The 23,019-nt window shown below is 50.7% G+C and overlaps 1 protein-coding gene across 9 annotated transcripts in view; it reads left to right on the top strand.

Annotated features, from left to right (window-relative positions):
* YEATS2 (YEATS domain containing 2) overlaps positions 1–23,019 on the top strand; it is a 63,117-nt gene that overhangs the window by 11,683 nt on the left and 28,415 nt on the right. For 6 of the 9 annotated variants that reach the window (XM_078878552.1, XM_078878546.1, XM_078878550.1 and 3 more), the window contains exons 10-18: positions 8,506–8,818; positions 10,913–11,182; positions 11,982–12,104; positions 13,401–13,510; positions 15,942–16,055; positions 16,149–16,334; positions 17,123–17,342; positions 18,791–18,937; positions 22,726–22,878. In XM_078878552.1, the coding sequence (XP_078734678.1) occupies positions 8,506–8,818; positions 10,913–11,182; positions 11,982–12,104; positions 13,401–13,510; positions 15,942–16,055; positions 16,149–16,334; positions 17,123–17,342; positions 18,791–18,937; positions 22,726–22,878 (1,636 nt within the window). The remainder of the gene's footprint in view (positions 1–8,505; positions 8,819–10,912; positions 11,183–11,981; positions 12,105–13,400; positions 13,511–15,941; positions 16,056–16,148; positions 16,335–17,122; positions 17,343–18,790; positions 18,938–22,725; positions 22,879–23,019) is intronic. The other 3 variants (XM_078878549.1, XM_078878548.1, XM_078878551.1) reach the window with 3 other exon arrangements.

Below are 23,019 nucleotides of genomic sequence, written 5' to 3'. Positions count from 1 at the left end.
AAGACACAACACATATCCATGACCATAGATGCTGCAGTCTTGTTGTAATAAACGACTGGACCACGATGTCTGGCTCAGTGTCCTTTATTCGGTTCGTGCTGTACACCCACACGGCTGTCTTTACTCTGTAGCTTCTCCACGGTGCTGACTCCAATGTCGGCCCGATCCACAACAGCAGCCCCGCTGCTGTTTCTCTCACACAGCCCCCCTTGGCTGTACTCGCTGCAACTCCTCTCTCTCCACCTCCTGGCAGCCTCGTGCTGTCTCTCTCTCTCTCCGCAGCTCCTCCTGGCAGCCACACCGCTGCCTCTAAAATGCAGCCCTCTCTCTCTCTCTCCGCAGCTCCTCCTGGCAGCCACACCGCTGCCTCTAACACGCAGCCCTTCTGGCTGTCTCCTCTGCAGCTGCACACCACTCCGCAGCTTCCTCTTATCTTCGGGGTTGGCTCCCGATGGCCGTCGGCGCCCCCCCTCTCCACACTCGCCCGCGTGGCCTCACTCTTTTCCGCTCACACCCCGACTGCCTTCCCCTTCCGGTTTACCCGCTTAAGGACCCGAACCTTCCCCCCACGTCACATGACTCCACCCCCCGTGACGTCACATCCGGAAGGTCGCTTACGCCCGCATTACACCACCCTCCCCCGTAGAAAAATCCCAGCCGACCTCGGCTGACCAATAGCAAATCGTAATGCGGCGAACCGAACTTCCCCCCCTAAAGGACACTAAGCATACAATGTAACAGCAAGAACAACAACAACAACGCAATTAACATCAACGAACGTACAAAAAGCAGGCAATAAATACAACTGTAAGAAAAAAATAACAAGACAACAACAATCAACGAAACGTAAGCGATTTGGAACGTGTGCGGGTCGCCGGCCCGTCCCGGACGGTCGGCGGCCCACTCGCAGAACGGGAACGCGATGAAAGTCGAGGAATGACAGGGGGTAATCCCCCTGTCGCAGCTGGAAGTCCACCGCCGTCCCGTGTCTCTAAAGAGTTAGTCTTGGGCTTGTCCTGTGACCGTGCCCGCAGCTGGGTCGGAAGGGCTGCAGGGCTCGAAGGTCCCGCAGACCTGGCAGGCGTCCTCCGAGCAGGGCCCCTCGTCCCCCGCAATGTCACGGCCGGCCTGTCTGGAACAGGTACGACAGGCGCTCTAGCAAGATCAATGGACGCAGGCAGGGGAGAGTCAGCAGCAACAGACCCCGGCAAGGCAACATTGGGGGATGACGCATCATGTAAGGGAGCAACATATGGTTTCAAACGCGACGTATGCACAACCCAGCGACGAGACCCAATCTGGACGCGTGCTGACTGTGGGTTGGGAACCGCAATGAGGCGTACGGGACCATGCCAGGGTTTGTGCAATTTCGGCGAGGTCCCCGGACGTACCTGTGGACAATGAAGCCAGGCTAGGTCCCCAACCTTCCAAGGGCACTCCCCCTCAGACCGTCGCGCATATCGCTCGTTCCGGGCCTGGGCTTTGGCCGTAGCCACGCGGGCATTCTCCCGCGCCTCCGTGACTCGGCGAACCGTGTCCTGAATGTATTCAGGAAGTGGTTTACGAGGTCCCTTCACCCCAGTTCCCAATTGCACATCCACCGGCGGCACGTTTTCCCGACCATACATAAGGTAAAACGGCGAATATCCTGTAGCCGCATGAGGCGTCATCCTGTACGCCGAAAGCACCCCGGGGATGTGCAGATCCCAATCTGATTGTTGTTCACTCACGGTATGGCAAAGCATGGCAGACAATGTCCTGTTCAGCCGTTCAACCATACCATCCGTCTGCGGATGGTATGGGGATGTCCGTACTTTCTTAGTCCCAAGGCCCGCGCACACTTCCGCCAATAATTTAGAAGAGAAATTCCTGCCCTGGTCCGTGAGGAGTCTCTCAGGCGCCCCCTTATCCATAATATACCCAAACAAAAAGGCGTCGGTAATGGCCGCGGCCGACTGATCGGGCAACGGCCAGGCCATCGGCCAACGGGAGAGGTACTCAACCCCTACCAGCAAATATTTATTACCCCTCGCCGATGGTGGAAAAGGTCCCAATATGTCCAGTGCCACCAATTCATTGACTCGAGACACCTGAATCGACTGGAGAGGCGGCACGTAAGGATGTTTCGGCGGCTTACGTCGTGCACACGCAGGGCACGCGCGCACGTGCCCTACGACATCTGTCGCCATGCCGTGCCAAAAATAATGACGTTGCAACGTCAACAAGGTCTTCTGCACCCCTAAATGTAAGAGAGTGTCACAATGGAGGGTTCTAATCAACTCGAATCGCAAGGACGTTGGTACCACCAGGCGCCAACGTTCCTGGAACCCCTCCCGCCACATAAGCAGACCATCTCGGAGAGCGGTTTGCGGCCCCACAGCCGTACTCGGACTCCCATTGTCCTTAGCAGACCGCTTCCGCAAGGACACCAATGACTCATCCATCATCTGTTCCCGGATCCAGACAGACCGCGGCAGATTCAAAACCCCGTCAGCCGGTCCCGGTTCCATCGGAGTGTCCGACTTCTCGACGGCCAACGTAAGCGGCTGAGGGGGGTTTGGAATCGGCGAACACCTATGCGTCCCCGACTCACATTTACAAGGGGCGCGCCGCGGTAATCTGGAAAGTGCGTCAGCGTTCGCATGGCGCACTCCCTTCCGATGTTGAATTTGGAAGGAAAATTCCTGTAGCGTGTCCAACCAACGTGCCAACTGTCCGGATGGCTGGTCAATTTTAAGGGCATATTGCAAGGCCGCATGATCCGTACGCACAATAAAAGAACGACCGTAGAGGTATGGTCGAAATTGCCGTAGGAAAAAAACAACCGCCAATAGTTCTCTGCGAGTGACACAGTAGCGGGTTTCCGCAGGAGACAAGACTCGGCTACCATACGCCACGACACGCTCTACACCCCCTTTAGACTGTGATAACACCGCCCCAATACCTGTGTCACTCGCGTCCGTATCAAGAATGAATGGGTGATCGAAATCGGGATAATCCAATGTTGGGGCCGTGGCCAATAGATCACGCAGACTCCGAAAGGCCGCCTCCTCCGGCTGTCCCCAAACAAACTTCCGTCCTTTACCCGTAAGGAGATGCAAGGGCCTCGCAATCGTCGCAAAACCCGGCACAAATCTTCGGTAATACGAGGCAAATCCCAAAAACCGCCGAACATCCCCCACGGTGGCCGGAGTCGGCCAATCCCGGACGCACGCCGTCTTTTCCGGATCCGTGGACACTCCCTCAGCACTCACAATGTGCCCCAAATAGCGGACGGACCGTTGCAGTAGGTGACATTTCTTTGGTTTGAATTTCAATTTGGCAGAACGCATCCTCGTGAACACTGTCTCCAGCCGCGTCAAATGTTCATCAAATGTGCGGCTGAAGACAATGATATCGTCCAAATATATAAGACATGTCTCCCACTGCAACCCCGTCAAAACGAGCTCCATCAATCTTTGAAATGTAGCAGGGGCCGCATTCAATCCCATCGGGAGACAGTTGAATTGAAATAACCCCTGCGGCGTACGGAATGCGGTTTTCTCCCGTGAGGACTCGTCAAGGGGAAGCTGCCAAAATCCCGAAGAGAGGTCCAGTGTGGAAAAGAACTTAGCCCCCGACAATGCGTCGAGGGAGTCATCCATACGCGGCAGGGGGTACGCATCTGCCACCGATATCTTATTCAATTTGCGGAAATCAACACAAAATCGCAATTTGCCATCCTTCTTCTTAACCAAGACGACTGGAGCGCCCCATGGGCTGTTAGATGGCGATATAATGTCCGCAGCCAACATGTCTTCCACTGCCCCCCGTACGTGTTCTCGCTCCGCAGGACTCATCCGATGCGAATTTAATCGAATAGGGGCAGCATCGCCCGTCTCAATGTGATGGTAAAGCAACGAAGTGCGGCCCAAATCCAAATCATCGGAGCTGAACACATCGGAATATGTCAACAACAATTTACGCAGCGCACCACGTTGCTCCATGGACAGGGAAGAATTTTCGTCACATAAATGAGCAACCCAACGATCATCCGAACTCCTTGGCTCGGAAACCCCAGCAACAACTCCCCGGCTATGTGGACAATCCTGGGTCGCAAACGCCGTAGTGGCATGTGCCACAACCGTACCGGCCGGGACACGGACGTTTTCTCCCCCCGCATTAAGCACCTGTAAAAACGGTAATTGATCCGGCCGGACGATGGTCTGTGCCCCCACTAACGCCAACCCGGTTGTTATCGCGGCGGACGGTGACAACAAGACCCCTACTGCTCCTAGCCGATCAGGCAGGGGCTTCCGATACCGCAAGGGTATAAGCATCTGTGTACCAGGTGGGATGTCCACAGATGCGACGGACAGCGCCTGCACTTGTTCGGCCGAAGCAGGTCGCCCCCAGGGCGACGGCAGAAACGAGATTTGACGGCCCCCCGGCAGTTCAATACAATTCTCATTGATTTTGATCAAAATGGGCATCTTAGCCAAAAAATCGGTGCCTAACAAACAAGGAACCGCCAAAGATCTCGATATCAACACAACACCCGAGGCCGACACATCCCCAATAGATATCTTAGCATCCACCTGACCCACGATACCCATGCTACCCCCGTTGGCAGCGACGCACGACCCATAAACCGGACGCACAGCCCCCGGCGGGATGCCCAACAGATGAAAAATGACATCCGAAATAATAGTCGCAGACGCGCCGGAGTCGACCAAAATGCGTACGTCCACCCCTTGTATAGACCCCGGTACAGTGGACGAGCCCGTAGCGGCCGCGACGACTCTCCGTGCCAACTTGCGCCATTGCGTGACCGAGCGACAAGGCCCCGTCGAAGGGCATGCTTTAACCACAACGTTAGGATGGCGCAACGACGGTGATGGGTGAGGTGTAAAGCCTTGCCGAGTGTCTGGTGCGTGCCGACATGCCTGTTTCGGAGGATCTTTAGCCGACTTGACCGGTGCCGAGGCCTCCTGCTGCGGCGGAGCCGGGAAGCGGGCCCAGCAGTCTCTGGCGTAGTGGCCCCTACGCCCGCAGCGGAAACATTCGGCCTCGTTGCGCCGAAGCGCAGGCCTCGCCTCCTGACGGCCCCGTTCTGGTAGCGCCGCGCGCGGTCTCGGCCCGCCGCGTCCCGTCCATGGAGCGGAGGCGGCCGTCAGTTGTTGAGGGCCCCGGTCATCCGGAACATAGACAGCCTGCGCAGGGTTCCACCCCAGCGCATCCCCTTCTTTGACGGGCCCCCCCGTCCACGCCGTCACTTGTTTCCAGCGACGGAGGTTGAATTGCGCATCGAGACACTTAGCAGCCGTCCGGGAAGTTAGCTTCTCATGCCCACACACAGGCATGGGGATCCCTAGATCCCGAGACAGCTCCAACATTTTCCCTAATATGAGAGGCTCGAGCAGGTCCTGTGGCGTCTCAGGATAAGCTGCCATGGCCAGCTCCAGCACCGCACCCCTGAACGCCACGGGCGACTCCTCTGGTGCTCGTTGTCGTTGAGCGAATCGCCGATGCGCATCATCTGGTGGCTCATAAGCATCGGCCATTTCTTGAAAAACACCACATAAAGTTGCCTTCTTATCGGTCGTTATGGAACGGAAGAATCGGACAGATTCGTCGTCCAGGAGAGTCGGCAACACCTCCAAAGCCTCCGCATCGGTCCATCTTGCTGTGCGTACCGCCGCCAAGAAGCGGCAGGCGAACGCGCTCCAGTCCCCACCGACGGAAAATTCTTTAACCGTTGTAAGGTGGCGACTCCGACTCCTCTTCCCGCCGTCTTCCAATGGTGGTGGTTGTGATGGCAAATTCAAAATGGCGTCGGCCCGCGGCGTGGCCAAGATGGCGGTTTGGCGCCACGGAGCGCGCAAAATGGCGGCCTCTTGCCGCGTGGGCAATGGCGGCGGCAGGACAGGCAACGTGGCGGCCCGCGGAGCACCACTTGCATCATCCATCGTCCCTGGCGCGACGAGATGGCATAGATGCGCCAGGACGTCCTTAAGTGCCTCCAGTTGTACCGCCATCGCTTGCCATCGTTGATCCGCGTCTGATGATGTCGACGGACCCGCCACCGCGCCAACATCCTCCACTCCCGTTCCCGTGGTCGCCTCAGCCGGGCTCTCCTCCACCACCCCAACAGGATCCGTGGTTGGAGGGAGTTCGTCGTCGTCGGACGAAGAAGCCGATGCAGGCACCGGATTAACTTTCTTCCTCACTTGTTTCGACATGCCGTTGCACTTCCGACACCAGTGTAATAAACGACTGGACCACGATGTCTGGCTCAGTGTCCTTTATTCGGTTCGTGCTGTACACCCACACGGCTGTCTTTACTCTGTAGCTTCTCCACGGTGCTGACTCCAATGTCGGCCCGATCCACAACAGCAGCCCCGCTGCTGTTTCTCTCACACAGCCCCCCTTGGCTGTACTCGCTGCAACTCCTCTCTCTCCACCTCCTGGCAGCCTCGTGCTGTCTCTCTCTCTCTCCGCAGCTCCTCCTGGCAGCCACACCGCTGCCTCTAACATGCAGCCCTCTCTCTCTCTCTCCGCAGCTCCTCCTGGCAGCCACACCGCTGCCTCTAACACGCAGCCCTTCTGGCTGTCTCCTCTGCAGCTGCACACCACTCCGCAGCTTCCTCTTATCTTCGGGGTTGGCTCCCGATGGCCGTCGGCGCCCCCCCTCTCCACACTCGCCCGCGTGGCCTCACTCTTTTCCGCTCACACCCCGACTGCCTTCCCCTTCCGGTTTACCCGCTTAAGGACCCGAACCTTCCCCCCACGTCACATGACTCCACCCCCCGTGACGTCACATCCGGAAGGTCGCTTACGCCCGCATTACATTGTTATATCCGCTTTGCAGCAAAGCTGTATGCCCCCCAACTGCCCTTCACGTGATAATTATGAATGCCTCACTGAATAAAATGGCATTTGGTAATCCTAACAATACAGCTGACACTTAACTCTGACGGGTTTTATATAATGGGTTTGTTTTGTCTGCTGATTAATTTGCCTTGAGAGAATGACAGTATTCTGTGTGTTTATGCGTAATGTGCAGTGTGTGCTTTGCTAAAAATGTGACCAGACGCATTGAAGAATGGCATGTTGATTTGAAAGAACACGCCACAGGCCAGTCTTCAGGTATCTACTTGCTGTAATCCTCAAGCAAACCGAATTAACAACAAGTCTAAAGTCAAGTCATAGCACATCTATAAAAAAAACACAATGTGATGGTGATCGTCCTGAGCCAGAGACACACGGAGTCTCAAAGCATTCTAAGGATTGTCTCGCATTTTGTTATTGAGCCAATGGAACTTTTTGTCATTTGCAAAGGAAGCCGGAGTACACAGGGAAGACCCATGAATGTGATGGGATCCTCATCAGCACTGCTGTTTCCAGGCTACCTCACATGCCCAGAACGATATCAACTGGAAAGCCGTAGTAGTCACCTATCCAAGTACAAACCAGGCCTTATCGCTTTGAATTTGACTTTGCCATGGTAGATGTCTCTCCATGGAACCTACCATGAAGCATGGAGAGATGCATGCTTGGCTAACATACTCTTAGAGCAGGGGTGGGGAACGTCCGGCCCGCGGGCCGTATAAGGCCCGTGAAATCATTTGATCTAGCCCTGCCAAGGCAACCGCAGGCGGGACTCGAAATTCAATAAATCTAGGAGCAAACCTGGAAAAGCAGTTGCGAGTAGCAACATCATCAATACCAGCTAACATCACCACGCCTCACCAAAGAGAAGCAGTTACAGCCATCACATTAGGGGTGAGTTAATTAAATGTTTGACCAAATATCACAGACAAATTTTTAAGTTGATAATTTTGTATGGACTGTGAATGATGTTATAAATATCCAAATGGCCCTTGGCAGAAAAAAGGTTCCCCACCCCTGCCTTAGAGTAATGCATAGATTCGAGAACAATTAAAGTTCAAGACATTGTATTTACTGTTCAGAAAAGTAAGTAGGCTTGGGCAGGACATGCAGTACAGTACTAAACTGGGACTGGCATGTGTTCGTTTCTGCTTAGCGTTGGGAAGCAGTTAACAACGAGTTGGCAATGCTACACACGTTCAGTTTTTGAGCTTCAGAAGTGGAATAAAAAAACAAATCTACATTGTTTTTACTCTTTATGTAGTCTCCCCCAAAACAACCCCATTATATGGAGGACTCGGTATGTCCTTCCACGTTTTTTCGAGGACACGCCGTGTTTCATACGCAGACAAAGAATCGAGGCTATTAAAGTCAGGTCAAGCACAGAAAACTGTGGTATGTCAGACATGTGGGCAAAAAGAATGGTGACCGGCTGCGGAAGATGGTGATGGAGGAAACATTGGAAGGTGCTCAGGGAAGACCACTATCTGACTGGATGTCAAACACCAAACGGGGGGATGGTAGCTCTCTCAGTTGAAAGATGCAGCGACAGACAGAGAGAGAGAGACTCTGCAAGGCGATATCAGCGAAGGGCGTGGGGTGGCACTGAACCGCACGTGTGGCCTACGGCAACAGGTGGTGGACGTGGAGTTGGACCGGCGCTCGCTAAGCGACGAACCCGTTTCTGCGTCGCTGCCGCCTCCCGCGCCGGTGCTACGCCAGCACCTCACGGCGTGCGTGTCGGCGCTCGCCTCCCCTTTCCCGTCGTCTCCGCCTCCCGCCGTCACAACCATTGCCGCGGCCGTCGCCGGAACGGGCGGCCGAAGCTTGCCGAGCGGTGGCGCTTTCTCCTCCTCTTCCTCGTCGTCGCTAGACACGACGCCGGCGCTGTCCCCCTCGCCCAGGGCCCAGGCCGTTGCCGCCACCACCACCACCGCCGGCTGCTCGGGTGAGCCGGATTTAAAGGCAAACTTGCCGATTTTATCCCATGACGTGAAGGTAATATTGCTTTGCTGATTGGATATATGGGGGTGGAGTGGCGGTGCAGTGATTGATACACTACGCTATGAACTTGGCGTCCTGAGTTCGATTCCCAGCTAACAGCAGTGGCAAGTGACATCTGAACCAGGTTTGAATTCTGCCATTTCACCAACCCGCATTGACCAGCGTGGTAACAACCTCAGTGGCTGACAAGGTGTGGAGAGGCCTTCTTTTTGTGATCACCTGACTAAAGGATTTGTATAATAATTAGATGTTCTCCAATCTGGCCAGATGATGCTTTGGTAATTAGTGCTGTACTCATAATCTGAAAAATAAATAGACAAAATAAGTACCACTTAAAAAAAAAACATGAGAATGTTTAATTTTCGCCACCATTGGAGGTGAGTACATCCCCAATCTCGCTTGGACATTGAGACATTTTTACCTTTGAATGGGCTATACACATGATATCACTCAACTGATGACGCACACGCGTGATATCGCCCCACGGGTATCTCTGGTAACGAGGCGCCGTGTGTGCAGGGAGCAGAGGCGGCACCACGAGTAGCAGCGGTGGCAGTGCTGATCACTCGGTGTCGCCCGTGCCGCACATGGCCAGCTCTAGCGCATCGCTCACGCCGTCCACCCCACCTCACTCGCTCTCCTCCTCCTCCCTCGCGTCCTCGCCCGCCGTCACGCCCGGGGCGCCGCCCGCACCCGACACTCCCGACGCCGCCAGCTCAGGCACGGCCCCACGCACTCGCTGGTTCTGGGGCGGGTCATGGCACGGGTCAGGTGTCGGGGGATGCTGCCGTGGTGTGATGGTTCGTGCACTGGACTTGCCGTCCAAAAGCTTGCGCTTAATTCTCCGAGAGCAGCAGTTGAATCAATGGGGCAAGTCTTTTTGAAATCCCTCTGTTCACCCAGCAATATACATATTAAACTAAACTGATATTTGACCAGGTAAGGCCCACTGAGCTATGTCGCTCTTTTTCAGAAGTGACTTGTCTGTCACAAGTGATAGCTCAACGAAGTGGCTTATCATGTGGATATTTATTGCAGCCAATACTCTCATATGCATGTTTCTAAATGTGGTGGGAAAACCCGGAAGAGCTGGAGAAAAATGCATGCGACCACAGGGAGGGGTCAACAATTTTTGGAAACCTTTTAGATCAACTATTTACCCCCCACTTTGGACTTCTGAAAGCCTCTTATAATTTTGTTGACGGACAAATGGACAGACAAACGGCACGCCGGGCTTTCACAATAGCTTAGTATTTGTGTATGTATATGTTATGTTTTTTAGAGAAGTTTTCAAATATATTTTCCCTCCGGGCAACGCCGGGTACTTCCCGGTAGTAGGAACTACATGTTAAAGAGTTAATTCGTTCTGATAGCATCGAACATTAATTTTTTTCTGCCAAAAAAAGTACCTTATAATATTGAAGCAATTGATATTAACACAAAGTTACTGACAGCATTATAAACACTTCATATTAAAAGAAACGTGATTAATTGATAACGTTTCATTGATTATAATCAATGCATTAATTAACATTTATTTTACCTACAACATCCCGTCGTTAACAAGGAAATGGTCGGTAAGCGAACACTTTGGGCTCTGTGGAGGACCTACACTACTATACACTACATTATACACTACACATTGGGCTCTATGGAGGCCCGTCGTTAAGCGATTATTTGTTAACAGGGGTGGTCGTTAAGAGGGGTTCTATTGTTCCTTATTTCATCGGGCCCATGGCCACACGGGGCCTACCACTGCGAAATGGCCTGCAAGTAATATTTATCCATCGCTGCAAACATTTTAACCGTACTAATCAGATATTGTCGCTGAATCTTTTTTATACTTAACATTGCTGTTCCTAACTTTAGCGCACTCAGTCACTGCTGTCACTGCAAGGGCCTCTTACAGTGACAGAAGTTATTTGAGCCGCGAGTGTCAATGTGTGGGTTGCCCACCAAAGGATATATTTGAAAGGTTCCCAAAGCCCTGCTTTACATTTTGACGAAACCGCTCGATGCCGGTTGTCTCCCTGAGCAGGTGCGAAGCTCGTGGAGGTGAAGAAGGAGTGCGTGGACAGGTTCTCGACCGTCTCGGGTGGCGGGTCCCGGGTGGAGGGGCCCAACGGCGAGCCGGGCACCACAAAGGAACCCGCGGGACAGCGTCCCACCTTCAGCCCCCACTGCAACTCGGCCTTCCAGCCCATCACTGCGAGCTGCAAGATCGTGCCGCAGGGAAAGCTGTCGACGCTTGGGGAGTCGCCCGGGCGCTCCTTCCAGCCGCTCACCGTCAGCTGCAAAATCGTCTCAGGTTGTTCGCGCTCACTCACTCACTCGCCCCACACGTGCGTGTGTTTGTGTAGTGTACCGGTTAGCGCCCTGCGCTATGAACAAGGACCCAAGTTCGATTCCCGCTCACGACCACCAACACCAGTGATGATTACACTGTGTAACAATTTTTTTTTTGTTCCTGGGTAGTAAGTGTTGTTTCCTCATTGTTTATGCCTCAGAAGTACAGAAAATTTATATTATTTCCCACAAACTTTGCTTTTGTGATCAAGATAATTATCTTAACCGGTCCTGGGCATCCCCTAGGTCGACGCCGCCTCAAATGATTACCTGGTGCGGTGTGTAAACATCGCCACTTGGGCGACAAAGGCGGCCGGGCGTGATGCTGGCCACCCACCCCCTCGTGTGCTGTGCCGGCCTTCATAGGTGCTCGCTAACAGCACTTGCCCAAACAGTCTGTTAAGGCTATATTGCGGACCTTTGTCTTGTGTTTACGGGAAGCGGCGCTACACGACTTGGTGTGTTGCGCTACGAACCCAGCAACTAGAGTTTGATTCCCAGCCACGGCTGAGATCGGTGACCTGGGGAGTTGAACTCGGCTTTAAAGGAGTACCAAGAGCCAATCTCTAAACATTGGCACTCTGTGGTCAGATGAGACAGGTTCCGGCCACACTGGCCAGGAAAACTAATCTTCTAACAGATGTTTGGACGGTGTGCACACACAGCCTTAGGCATGAGTCTGTGAAATAAAGAGCTATTCAATATGTTGGGCCGCACCATTAATGTGTTCCTTGCCACTTATCTCACCGCTTCTGCTCCAGGTTCTCCCGTGTCGACTCCGAGTGCGTCCCCGCTGTCTCGCACGTCCTCGCTCTCACCCGTGTCTGGCAAGCAGAGCCCGGCCGTGCTCTCAGTGGGGACCCCGTACATCATTGGCAGTCCCTGTGCGTCAACCCTACTACCTCCTCCCCAACCCCCCCCCCCCCAAACCTGCCAACACCATCGTTCAATTCCCTTCCATTGTCATGCATATTGTTTAAGCTATTGGGGGGAACCGACGGCCTGACATTTCATATCATATGGGCCGCAGCCACACGAGGCTTGCCACTGGCGTGAAACGGCCCACAAAGCAATGTTTATCCGTTCCTGCAAGCGTGTTAGCTGCACTGAGTACTAGTGGGGAATACTTTCGATATGACGGAATTGTGTCTCTAATTTTGGCAAGCTCAGTCTCCTGTTGTCTTTGACGTCACGCACCTCGGGGGGGGGGGGGGGGGTCAGACATTTGTGACGATGTATGACGAGGGGGGGGGGGTTGAGAAATGTGACGTCACATCAAATACGCAACTTTAAATAAATATAGACAATAGGTTCTACTTAATTAAATAGACTTTTTAATAAATGTTTTCTCCTATAACATCAGAGTGCAGCGCCACATTAAATACGCACTACAATGACAATAGTTGAAAACGATTTTAAACATGTTTAATTTTTTTTTTTGGGGGGGGGGGGGGGCAGAGCTTTTTGACGTCATATTTGAGGGGGGTCTGACTTTTTGTGACGCCGTGTGATGAAGGGGGGGGGGGGTCAAAAATCGTCCAAAATCACGTGACGTCATTTATGGACGGCCCCTAAGTGTCAACTAATGTGTGGCTCGCCCAAAGATATATTGGAAAATCCTATTCGCCTCTCAATAAGGAAATGGTTCCCTGCCCCTGGCTTAAGCCAATCGTGTTATATCCTTGTGTAAGTGTGTAGTCCTACAGTTTAAGTATTTATCCTGAGTTTTGTGAGTTTGTAATCTGGAATAGGTATATTTGAGCACACTCATGTGTTGTCTGTCTCTGTGAGAGAATGTTTGTCTTTTTTTATAATTGAGGAGCAGTGGCGTAGTGGTGAGCACTAAGCACTCGCAACCAACCCGGCGACCTGAGCTTAATTCCTGCTCATGGCCAACATCCTTGGTGATTATCTGAATCTGTTTGGGGTCTCCTTTAGGTTGACCCGGCCTTAAAAAAGAAAGTACTTTGTGTGATACGAACGCATGACTATTGGAAAGACAAAGGCGTGATGCTGGCCACGCTACCCCATTGCGTGCCGTGCCTGCCTTCCCAGGTGCTCGTCTTTCAGCACTTGCCCCCAACGGCCCGTGTCGACTACACTGGTCATCTTTGTCTTTGTTGTCCACTGTCATTCATTTGTGCCGTGTGTGTGTGTTTTTTCTGCATTCGTTGGCACAGCTCCGAGCCCGGTGCCGAAGGTGGGCACGGCCGGGGGTGTGGACGCTCGCTCGCCAGTCTCCAAACTGCACATTCATGGCGGCAGCTTTGTCAGCATGTCCGCCGTCAAGGTACAGCCCGCGCAGACATGGCGGTGGTTAGCACAGCGAATAGCGAATTACGCTTATGATACCCTGCCGATCTGAGATGGGTTCCCAGCCAGGGCTGACATCGGTGGAAAGTGAACAGATCCTATACCCCACTCCTCCACTTCACCAATGCCCACTGACCAACTTGGTGAAGTATGGATAAACAACCCTCATGGCTGCACAATGTGTAGAGGCCTCCATCCATCCAGAATTGTGTTGACATTTGACAGATTACATGGACACCCTCGCAGAGCGTGCAAACAGCAAGAACACAGTCACGCTATTTCACCTAAAATAAAAATATGTCTGACCTGGTGGTCTTAGTCCTAGGCATCTGGAAATCTGTTAAATGTTTTATCTGTGTGTGTGTATGCGTATGTATGGGGAGCGGTGGTGTCGTGGTTAGCGTGCTTAGCTTTGAACCCGGCGACCTGAGTTCGATTCCCACTCACGCCAGTGACGATTATCTGAACCGGTCATGGCCTCCCCTAGGTCGACTCAGCCTCAAATGAGTACCTGTTGTGGTGTGTATACATCGCCACTGGGGAGACAAAGGCGGCCAGGCGTGGTGCTGACCACCCACCCCCTCGTGTGCCATGCTGGCTTTCATAGGTGCTACTCGCTAACAGCACTTGCCCCGACAGTCTCTCAAGGCCGTATGGGGATCTTTGTTTTTTGTTTGTGGAGCGGTGGTCATTCTACTGAGTGTTGAAAGGCAACCGACTACAATTTCTGGCCGTGGATTACTCTACAGTGGTTAATCAGAACCTGTCCTGGGCTTTCTTTTGCTTGACTCGCTCTTAAATGATTACCCGGTGCGCTGTACAAATGTAAAGGAAGGTCTTTGGAGGCGTCCATCTCAACAGGGGTAAGTCTTTATTTTCACTTGGAGAATCGGTTACAGTTCCGTTGAACCTGGCTCAGTTGCACTCCACCTTGGTCGTCTTCTATCACCCTCTTAAATACCCTCCTAAAGGCTCTGAGCTCAGTCAGCCAGTGTCCCCACGTGGACCTGCTCTTAATTCACTCAACGTGTGCATTCCCGAATATTCTCCTGTACAGTTTCCCATGCCTACGCGTCCACTGTTACTCAACGTGTACCCCAACCATAACTCTGATGTGCAGTCCCCTACATAAATATCAGCACTGGGGAGACAATGGGGGCTGAAAGTATTGCCCACCAAGCGAACTTTAGCTTGTGTTATGCCAGACTGAATGTGAGTGTTTACTGACGTCACTTGACACAGTTATAATTATTACTTATTTACCCAAGAAGCCAATACTCTTTTTACACGCTTTTATTTAACTCACTCCGTCTGTTGTCGTATCCTTAAAAAATATTGTAACTCAATTTTTACCCACTTCCCAATGTGCTATCGACTGCAAACTTGGTATACTTGTGTCATACTGATAACAAGACTATATTCTATCATAAAAATAAAAAAAAAATATATTTTTAAACATTTTATTTTTAACTCACTCTATCTGTTGTATCCTCAAATCTTGTTACTCTATTTCAACCGTCTTCCCAATGTATCGACTGCAAACTTGGTACAGGTATATCATACTGATGACAATACATTAGAACTATATATTTTTAAACAATCTTTTTTTACGGGTCTAATTATCTATGCTCAACTCACGTTGCCTGTAAATCACTATGGTCCCTTACGTTATGGCAAGCTGCGGGGCCACTTCCTGGAGTCGTGGAGTTCTGCCATTACGAGTACGGTACATTTCATTAAAGCGTGTTTTTTTAAAAAGTATTTAAAAATATTTTTTTGAGGATGGTTCTGCATTGTATGTATGTACGTATGTTGAACGTCTTTCGCATCTTACGTCGCCAACTGTGCTAACCAGAGGTATGGGGGGGGGGCAAGAAACTAAACACAAAAAGCAGTTTTAAAGAAATGAGTTTTCAGTCTGGATTTAAAAGTGCAAAGCTCCAGTGGCTTCCTAATATCGAAAGGACGAACCTTCCAGATGGCCACAGAAGCGCATCTGAAAGCGCGCGATGCAGTCACCGTCTTTGTTCGATGGTTAGCCAAAAGGCCGCTGCGAGGATGAATGAAGTATATAGAGGTGTTTTCGGCCAATTAATGGGTGTGTAAGCATGTGGGAGGACACGAGAGCACATGGAGGAAACCCACGCGTGTCAGGGGGTATCATTATCCCATACAGATGGAACGGACGACACGAGTCCACGCTTGTTGCGCTACATTCTCCTGGCAAGCCAGATAAATGGTTACCTCAACACCCAATGGGAAGGAGTGGCGGAACATTTGTCTGATCCACCAACCCTCACCTCCACAGTGCTGGTTCACCGGAGTGCTGCATCGCCAGTGCCCGGCTGAATACTATCCCGTACGGCTAACCGGAGAATATTTGTCTTTTTGTGTGCCTGGCGACTTAGGAGGAGGCTCTCTTTGCAACCATGCCACCTCTGGGCCCCATTGGCAGCCAGGCAAAGCTGCAGACCCCCAAGGCTATCCCAGCTACCATGGCTACACAGACCACCTTGCCCAAGGTACATAACGCAACGTCTCCAGTCTGTGCTCTGTCGCATGCTTTGCCAACATTTTGACGTCACCTTACAAGTCCACTAAGAACCGCGGGACAGGTGTTATTGCACAACATCTCCCAGATGGTGATCAAGCAGGAGCCGATGGACGTCCAGCCGTCGCCCTCCGCCGGGCCTTCCCAGCAGCCCCTGCAGCAGTTTGTGACGATGAAAGGAGGCCCGGTGATCACGGTGCCCTCCCAGAAGACAGCCTCGCTCTCCACGACGACGCACACGCCCACCAAGGTGCTCAGGTTTTTTGCGGCCCGCACGTCGCGTGTTTGTTGCATGCTGCCCCGTTTGCCTCACAATTTGAACGAGAAATGCAGGACAAGGGCTGTTGCACAAATTCAACCTGTTGTGTTTTTTTCACGATTTAGGTCATGAGTGTGGAGGGCCAAACTGGACCTGGGAATATATCTCTAATTTTTTAAATGCCTTTTGGGCGGGCCACATTAACATGCATCAGAGCGTTATCCGCAATAAGTCTTGTGCATATTATCCAATACGAATGAACATTTAGTACAGAGTTGAGTTTCTATTCCCCACTAACCCTGTGGAAAACCAGTCCATTTTATGCTGGTTGCTTCACAGTTGGCGACAAAACCTAGAGTCAAATAAATAAAAATTCCCGAGTAAAAATACATGCTTAAAAGCATAGAATAAATGCATGTGCATGATTTTTCTTCCTTGTGTTTTTTTCCCCCTTTCTAAACTATTTTTTTTTATTCTACCAGGTAAGGCCAACTGAGCTATGTAGCTCTTTTTCAGAAGAAACCTGGCCACAAATGACAGCTCAACGAAAGTGTCTTTTCACGTGGAAATGTATAGCAGCCAAATACTCTAAATGTATGTTGATTCCAAATGTGGAGGGAAAAACCGGATCACTCGGAGAAAAATCCACACGACCACGGGGAGAACACGCAATCTCCATATATACAGCAGGCATCGGGGTCTGGATCGAACGCACGACGTCCTGCGTACCAGGCGAGGTCGTTAACATCGCGCCCTGCTGTGCTGTCCTTCCACCGCAGGTGCTGGGGATCCAGGCGGGCTGCTCCGTGTCGCCCGCCAAGCAGACCCTGACGCTCTCCAGCGGTCAGATCCTGCTCGCAAAGCCGCTACCTCAGACGGCCAAGCTCCTCCCGCAGAAGGCAGCCGCTGCATCGACCTCGGGGCCGGCCGGCCAAAAGGGCATCACCGTGGTTACGACCTCGGCTGGCGGTGTTCAGAAACCCATGTTAATGGGGACAGGTAAGACCCGCCCACCGCCGTGGATGTTACCATAGTCCATGATGTATGTATGTGGATAATAACAATATAAATGGCATTAGCGCAAGGCTATCGTGAAGGCGCTATCTATCACAGATGGGTATGGCTTGCTCGTAGTTGGCAATATTGTCATGTGGTTGTATCCTGTTTCGTAATGAAGTAATATGCGGGTAATATTAAAATTATAACAACATCACAGGATCTTTCAAGTCCACTGTGAAGCAGACGCTGAAGTATTTTTTTTTCTGCACCTGCAGTCTTAACCAGGGTGGCCGCTTGTGTTCAACCACGAACCTCTGCAAATAAGCGGGAAACGCACTTCAGCTCGGCCACGTCCATCGTGCCTTGCAATGAACCTGGAGACCTTAAATTGATTTCCGGTCACGGCTAACATCATTGGCGAGTGGTGTCAGAACTGATCCTTTTAGGGAACCAAAAAACATTTGATCCAACAATTTTAAAGTTTTCAACCACACAGAGCATTGTTAAGCCATATTGTGGGATCATGATTTTTCAGCCAATATGTCATAAATCTATTGTTAACTCTCGATTATCCTTTGGATGGATTATCCGGATTGTGGGTTAAACGTTCCCATTCACACATTTTGGCCTGCGCGCTGATTTAATCATCCACTGCCCGTCACTGTCAAGGGCCAGTGATTGACTGGCTGCCCATGTGACCACAAATATTTTGACACGTCATGGGATCACTTTAAGAAATACTAAAAACAGGTGACGCTTTTCAAATCCTCACCCACATTCTCTATAAGTAAACAACAAATATGCTTTCTTACCCTAAATGTAGACGTTTTTGCATTTCTCTCCGATGTGCCTTTGGGGTCTACCGCGTGTCGTTAAGCGTCATTTTAGACGTTTCTCTCCACATTCTCGGAGCTTCTTCAGAAATTAATCCGAGCTATACTAAACTATTAAACTAAACTTTTTTTTATTTTACCAGGTAAAGCCCACGGAGCTGTATACTCCTTTTTTAGAAGTGACCTGGCCACAGTTGATAGCTCAACTTAGTAGCATGTCACGTGGACCTTTCTAGCAGCCAAATACTCGAAACACGTGTTTATAAATGTGGAGAAAAAAACCGGAGAAACTGGAGAAAAATCGACGCGACCACGTGAAGAACATGCAAACTTCAAATATACAAGCGTCAGGGTCAGGATCGAACGCACGACCTCCTGTATACCAAGCGAGGTAGTTAACATCTCACCACCGCTGCAGCCAGACCTACGCAATCGGGTTTTTTTGTTGGTTATCTGGGCCATCTGTTTTTTTCTTTTATCCCGGCCATCTCCTTCACCCCATGACCCGAGATAATCGAGAGCTGATTGCGATTCTATGATTTGTACTTGAAGGAACGATTGTAGACGAACTGGGCTTGCACAAACCGCCGCACTAACGTTTGCCCGACGCGTCAGCGACAGTGGCGGCTGGCAAGGCGGTCATGGTGAGCAGCGTCGGGGCATCCATCCTCTCCCAGTCTTCGGCGACGACCGGAGGGGTCAAACATCCCCCAGGAGTGGCCACAGCATCGTCGGGCACGACCAAACCCACCCAGGGCCAAGGTAAGAAAGGCGTCATTGGGCGGTGCGGCTGCCGATGATGATTATGTTGACGTAGTATGGAGGAACGGTAACATTTTACAGTTTGATGTTAGGCTTTAACATCCAGTCGACAGCTTTGGGAGATGCGGAGTACCATTACAGAGTGAGTAACAGTGAACAGTTGGGCACGAGATGTCCAGTTGTTTGAACATGTCTTACTTGGACATCTTTGAAAAAGAGCTTCGCAGTTCATCGGATTCCTCCAGTCTAAATAAAGATTCTGATTCTGAAGTTATACCCCACGCTCGTACTGCAGTGGCCTGGAGTGCATTTGTGCATATGGTCTCTACGTAGCGTCCGTGTGATATACTCATACGAGTTGGCATTGTGCCACCGCTTCACCCCAGCTATTCTTGAGAAATGTGATTACATTGATGTTATATCCACTTGCTTTTCCATGGTCTTATGATGATACGGATTTGCTCGAGCAAGCTTTGAAGTCTGAAACCGGAGCTTGTGCCAGAAAGAAAATATGCGAAATTTTAAATACAGTTTATATCTTTGTATACATCATCACTGAAGAACATAGGGAGATGCTAGATTATAGATATGGAGGTTATATCAAATATGGGAAGGAGCATTGTTTTCCATTTGGAATAACTGTGCGGAGAAGAGATTACATTTGAAGTAAACAGATTAGAGGTGGAGAGGTATTTATATCCGACTTCTTTTTTCTCTCTAGTGGCACGTACATTGCACAGTTGTATTGAGCGTCATTGTTTTGCATTCATGAGCATGGTTGGCTACGTACGGTGAGAAAGAAGTTCAACATACATACATGGAAGGGGAGGGCTTCCTGAGATTCACTCTGGGAGTGCTGGTGAATCAGGGCCCAGTATTCGTTATTGTGCTAGATTGTGGGCAATAAATTAAAAATAAACAAACTGGAGTTTGGTTTACCACATAAACATAACGTAAAGTAACAGTTCAGCCGCCTATTTGAGTCCAGAACTAATGTTGTTTTCGGTTCATTTGTTTAGAGAGAGACATTCTGGACCATTTTTCACAGTCTCGTCAGCAGAGTCAAGCTTATATTAAATCAACGCTACTGGAAAACAATGGTCAAGATTTCCCATAGGGCTGAAAGAGGTTAAGGTGCAGCCCTGCAATGGTTTGCTGACACCACTGCTGGCAAAAGGGCCTCCACCAGAGCAGTGTTTAGAGAGTCCCCTCTCTGAAGTATTTTGCCAGCTCTTCCACGCTGGCGAGACGTCTTGGAAGCGGTGGCGGTTACCCGCACTTTACTTCACCACGAGTGACCTGCCGATCGACTAAAATGTAAATTTGCATTCTACTTTTACTTGTCGAGGCAGGCGAACGTGTTGCTATTCGCAAATCCACATCGAGCAGCAGTGATCCCAAACCGCATCCCAGCGGAGGTTTCAAATATGGATTTTTCCTCTGGCAGAACCGAAATGGGATTATGGGAAGTGCAAGTGAGCTGCCAATGTTGACAACACAGCTTATGTGGATGGTTGGTGAACTCTGGTGACCGTACCACTGATAAACACGCACGTGGCCTTGGGAAGCGCAGGGGAGAGGGGGGGAGCCAGAGTTTATGGTGTTCCTAGGGTTTTTTTCTCTCTCCCTCGCCAAATAAATAGCACAGGGGCCACGCGAAATCCTCCCCCCCCCCCCGCGTTTTTTGGGTGCCAGGGAGGCAGCGCCTTATTGTAAGCGCCGGCAAATGATGGCGGCAGCGGCTGGCAAGAAAAGGTGGGCAGGGCCTTGCTAGGAGTGGCTGTGTCATTTCTCACGAAGTTGGGGAAAAACAATGGGCAAAATGGGAAGGGAGTTGAACGCGGGGCCACGACCCTTTGCGATCGAATACACAGAGGTGCAATGTGTGCCCGTGCGTCTGCCAAGGACAAACGGAAACTACGTTTTTATAAACAGTTTCCATTCTGCCTCCCTGCCCCAAGAGTTGGGTGTACAGTGTAAAACAACACACGCCACAACCATACGTGTTTTTTAGCGTATTAAATATCGCATGCCCCAACATGTGCGGGGTGATGTATTATGCAACTTGACTTTTAACTACATTTTCTATCAGGCTGCAAAAGTATTATTGTTTTTTTTACCAAAGTAAAACCCTCGTGTTATATCGCCGCATGTGCTTTCAATGAAATAAGTAAATACTGTGGATAAGTAAACAAACCACAGGATACAGTGGTGTTTCATTTGGGAACGAGATGTTGTCTTATGCATTGCTTGTATCATTGAAGTATTTTTTTTAACTTAGAATGTTTTGGTAAAAGACAGTTAATATGTGGGCATTCAGCGGGATATTTTAATGGTTTTGACTGTTAATATTCATAAGAACAGATCTAGGTCCACTGATTAGCCCTACAGACTGCTATTGTAGGTGCTGGAAGGGAGGGATTTCTTTGAGAGGAGGATTTCTCCACAACTCTGGCTGTCGCCTCATGAGGCTCATTGTCATTATTGGCGACACGTCACAGTACTCGAATTGTAAATGTTGTGGGTTTGCTCTCCAACACACAACCGGTGTGCTTTACTCGTAACGAATGGGCACGTTTTGTTTACGTGACAAACCTTACTAATTGGCCGTGTCGGGTGGTGGTGGGTTTAACGACACTTTTATATTTACGCGATCTAACCCAAAAACCTCTATTATGGATAATATTGGTCACGAAAGCCTACGTGTTAATACTGATAGTGAGTGACCTATTATGGCTATTCAGTCTTGATGTAATATGGCACAGACAGGGATGGTGAGACCAGTATCATGCAAACCTGACCGCCTTTGTCTCCCCTCTGGTGATGTCTACTACTCTGCACAAGGAGTAATCATCATAATCGGCGTGAATCTATCCTTTGTTGGGTGAAGGCCTATAACATTACATTTGTAACACTGGTAATAATTATTACTTTGAAACATATAATTCAACTATTTAGTACATTTGGTATTTACAACATTGTGATAGTGCCAGGCTCTCACGAAGATGGGTGCTACGTTTCACACAGTCTGCGGTAGTTTCACAGTAGGGGGCGATTTTGCTTTGATTCCCAATAATGGCCTCATTTCGAATGACATGGGGGGATCTTTAACTGTCCACTTTGGATCAGAGTGCATTTTATGGTCAATACACCTGCAGTAATAACCAGGGTGGCCTGCCGGATGCAAACTTCGAACCAGGTGCAATACGCGGCGAATGCGCCACTGCTGGGCCATATCATCGCATCTCAGAATGTACAAAGAGTCGGACATAGACGACAACATAATGGTATGGTTGATGTGATTTGAGGTTATTTTCATACAGAGGGGAGACGGTGAGGGCTGGCAGGCTTCTTTCGTTTGGCTGATTTAGATGCAGAGCAACAGCTCCAATTTCACATTAACGTGGTCAAGCCAGAAAAGTGCATCAGGAGTGTTTGTCTGCGATATCTCCTTCGTATATTTGTGGATCGGGCATTGCGTCGTTATACATTGTGTATGGCCTGTTATGGATGACCACAGTTGCACACTGGCGAGTTTTTAATTTTCCATTTGTTCATCAGGCTAAAGGGCATAGAGGTAAAGGGGGTGAGTCAGTCCACATGATGCACACCTCCGATTAGCAAGGTTGGCTACGTGCGGGATGAAAGACGTTCATACATACACATAAATGTGCGAATGAAGACGCTTCACAATCGTAGGCGCAGCACGTTAAGAAAGTCTTGAGCGCTTTAGCAGTAGAATCGGTGCCACACGCGCGCGGGCGGTGATGTTGTGCGTGCCCGTGCAGTGCTGGCAACTCTGCAGCTCCCCGCCACAAATCTGGCGAACCTGGCGTCACTGCCGCCCGGGACCAAGCTGTACCTGAGCACGCACGGCAAGCACGCGTCTGGCCGTGGCAAGCTGCTGCTCATCCCGCAGGGAGCAGTGCTGCGCACCAGCGGTAATGTACCCCGTCGTGCAAAACGCCTTCGTCGGCGCCCCTCCGGACGGGCTGGCGTCCGTTTCGCGTCCGGCTCGCGGAGTCTCGATCATCCTCTCGAACGCCTGTGTCCGGGCTCACGAATGTGTCCGTCATGCGCCC

The sequence above is a fragment of the Lampetra fluviatilis genome, chromosome 51 (assembly GCF_964198595.1).
Source record: "Lampetra fluviatilis chromosome 51, kcLamFluv1.1, whole genome shotgun sequence".
In the NCBI taxonomy this organism is placed as follows: Eukaryota; Metazoa; Chordata; class Hyperoartia; order Petromyzontiformes; family Petromyzontidae; genus Lampetra; species Lampetra fluviatilis.
The sequence above is the reverse complement of the archived record's forward strand: the minus strand, read 5'-3'. Positions and strand labels throughout refer to the sequence as shown.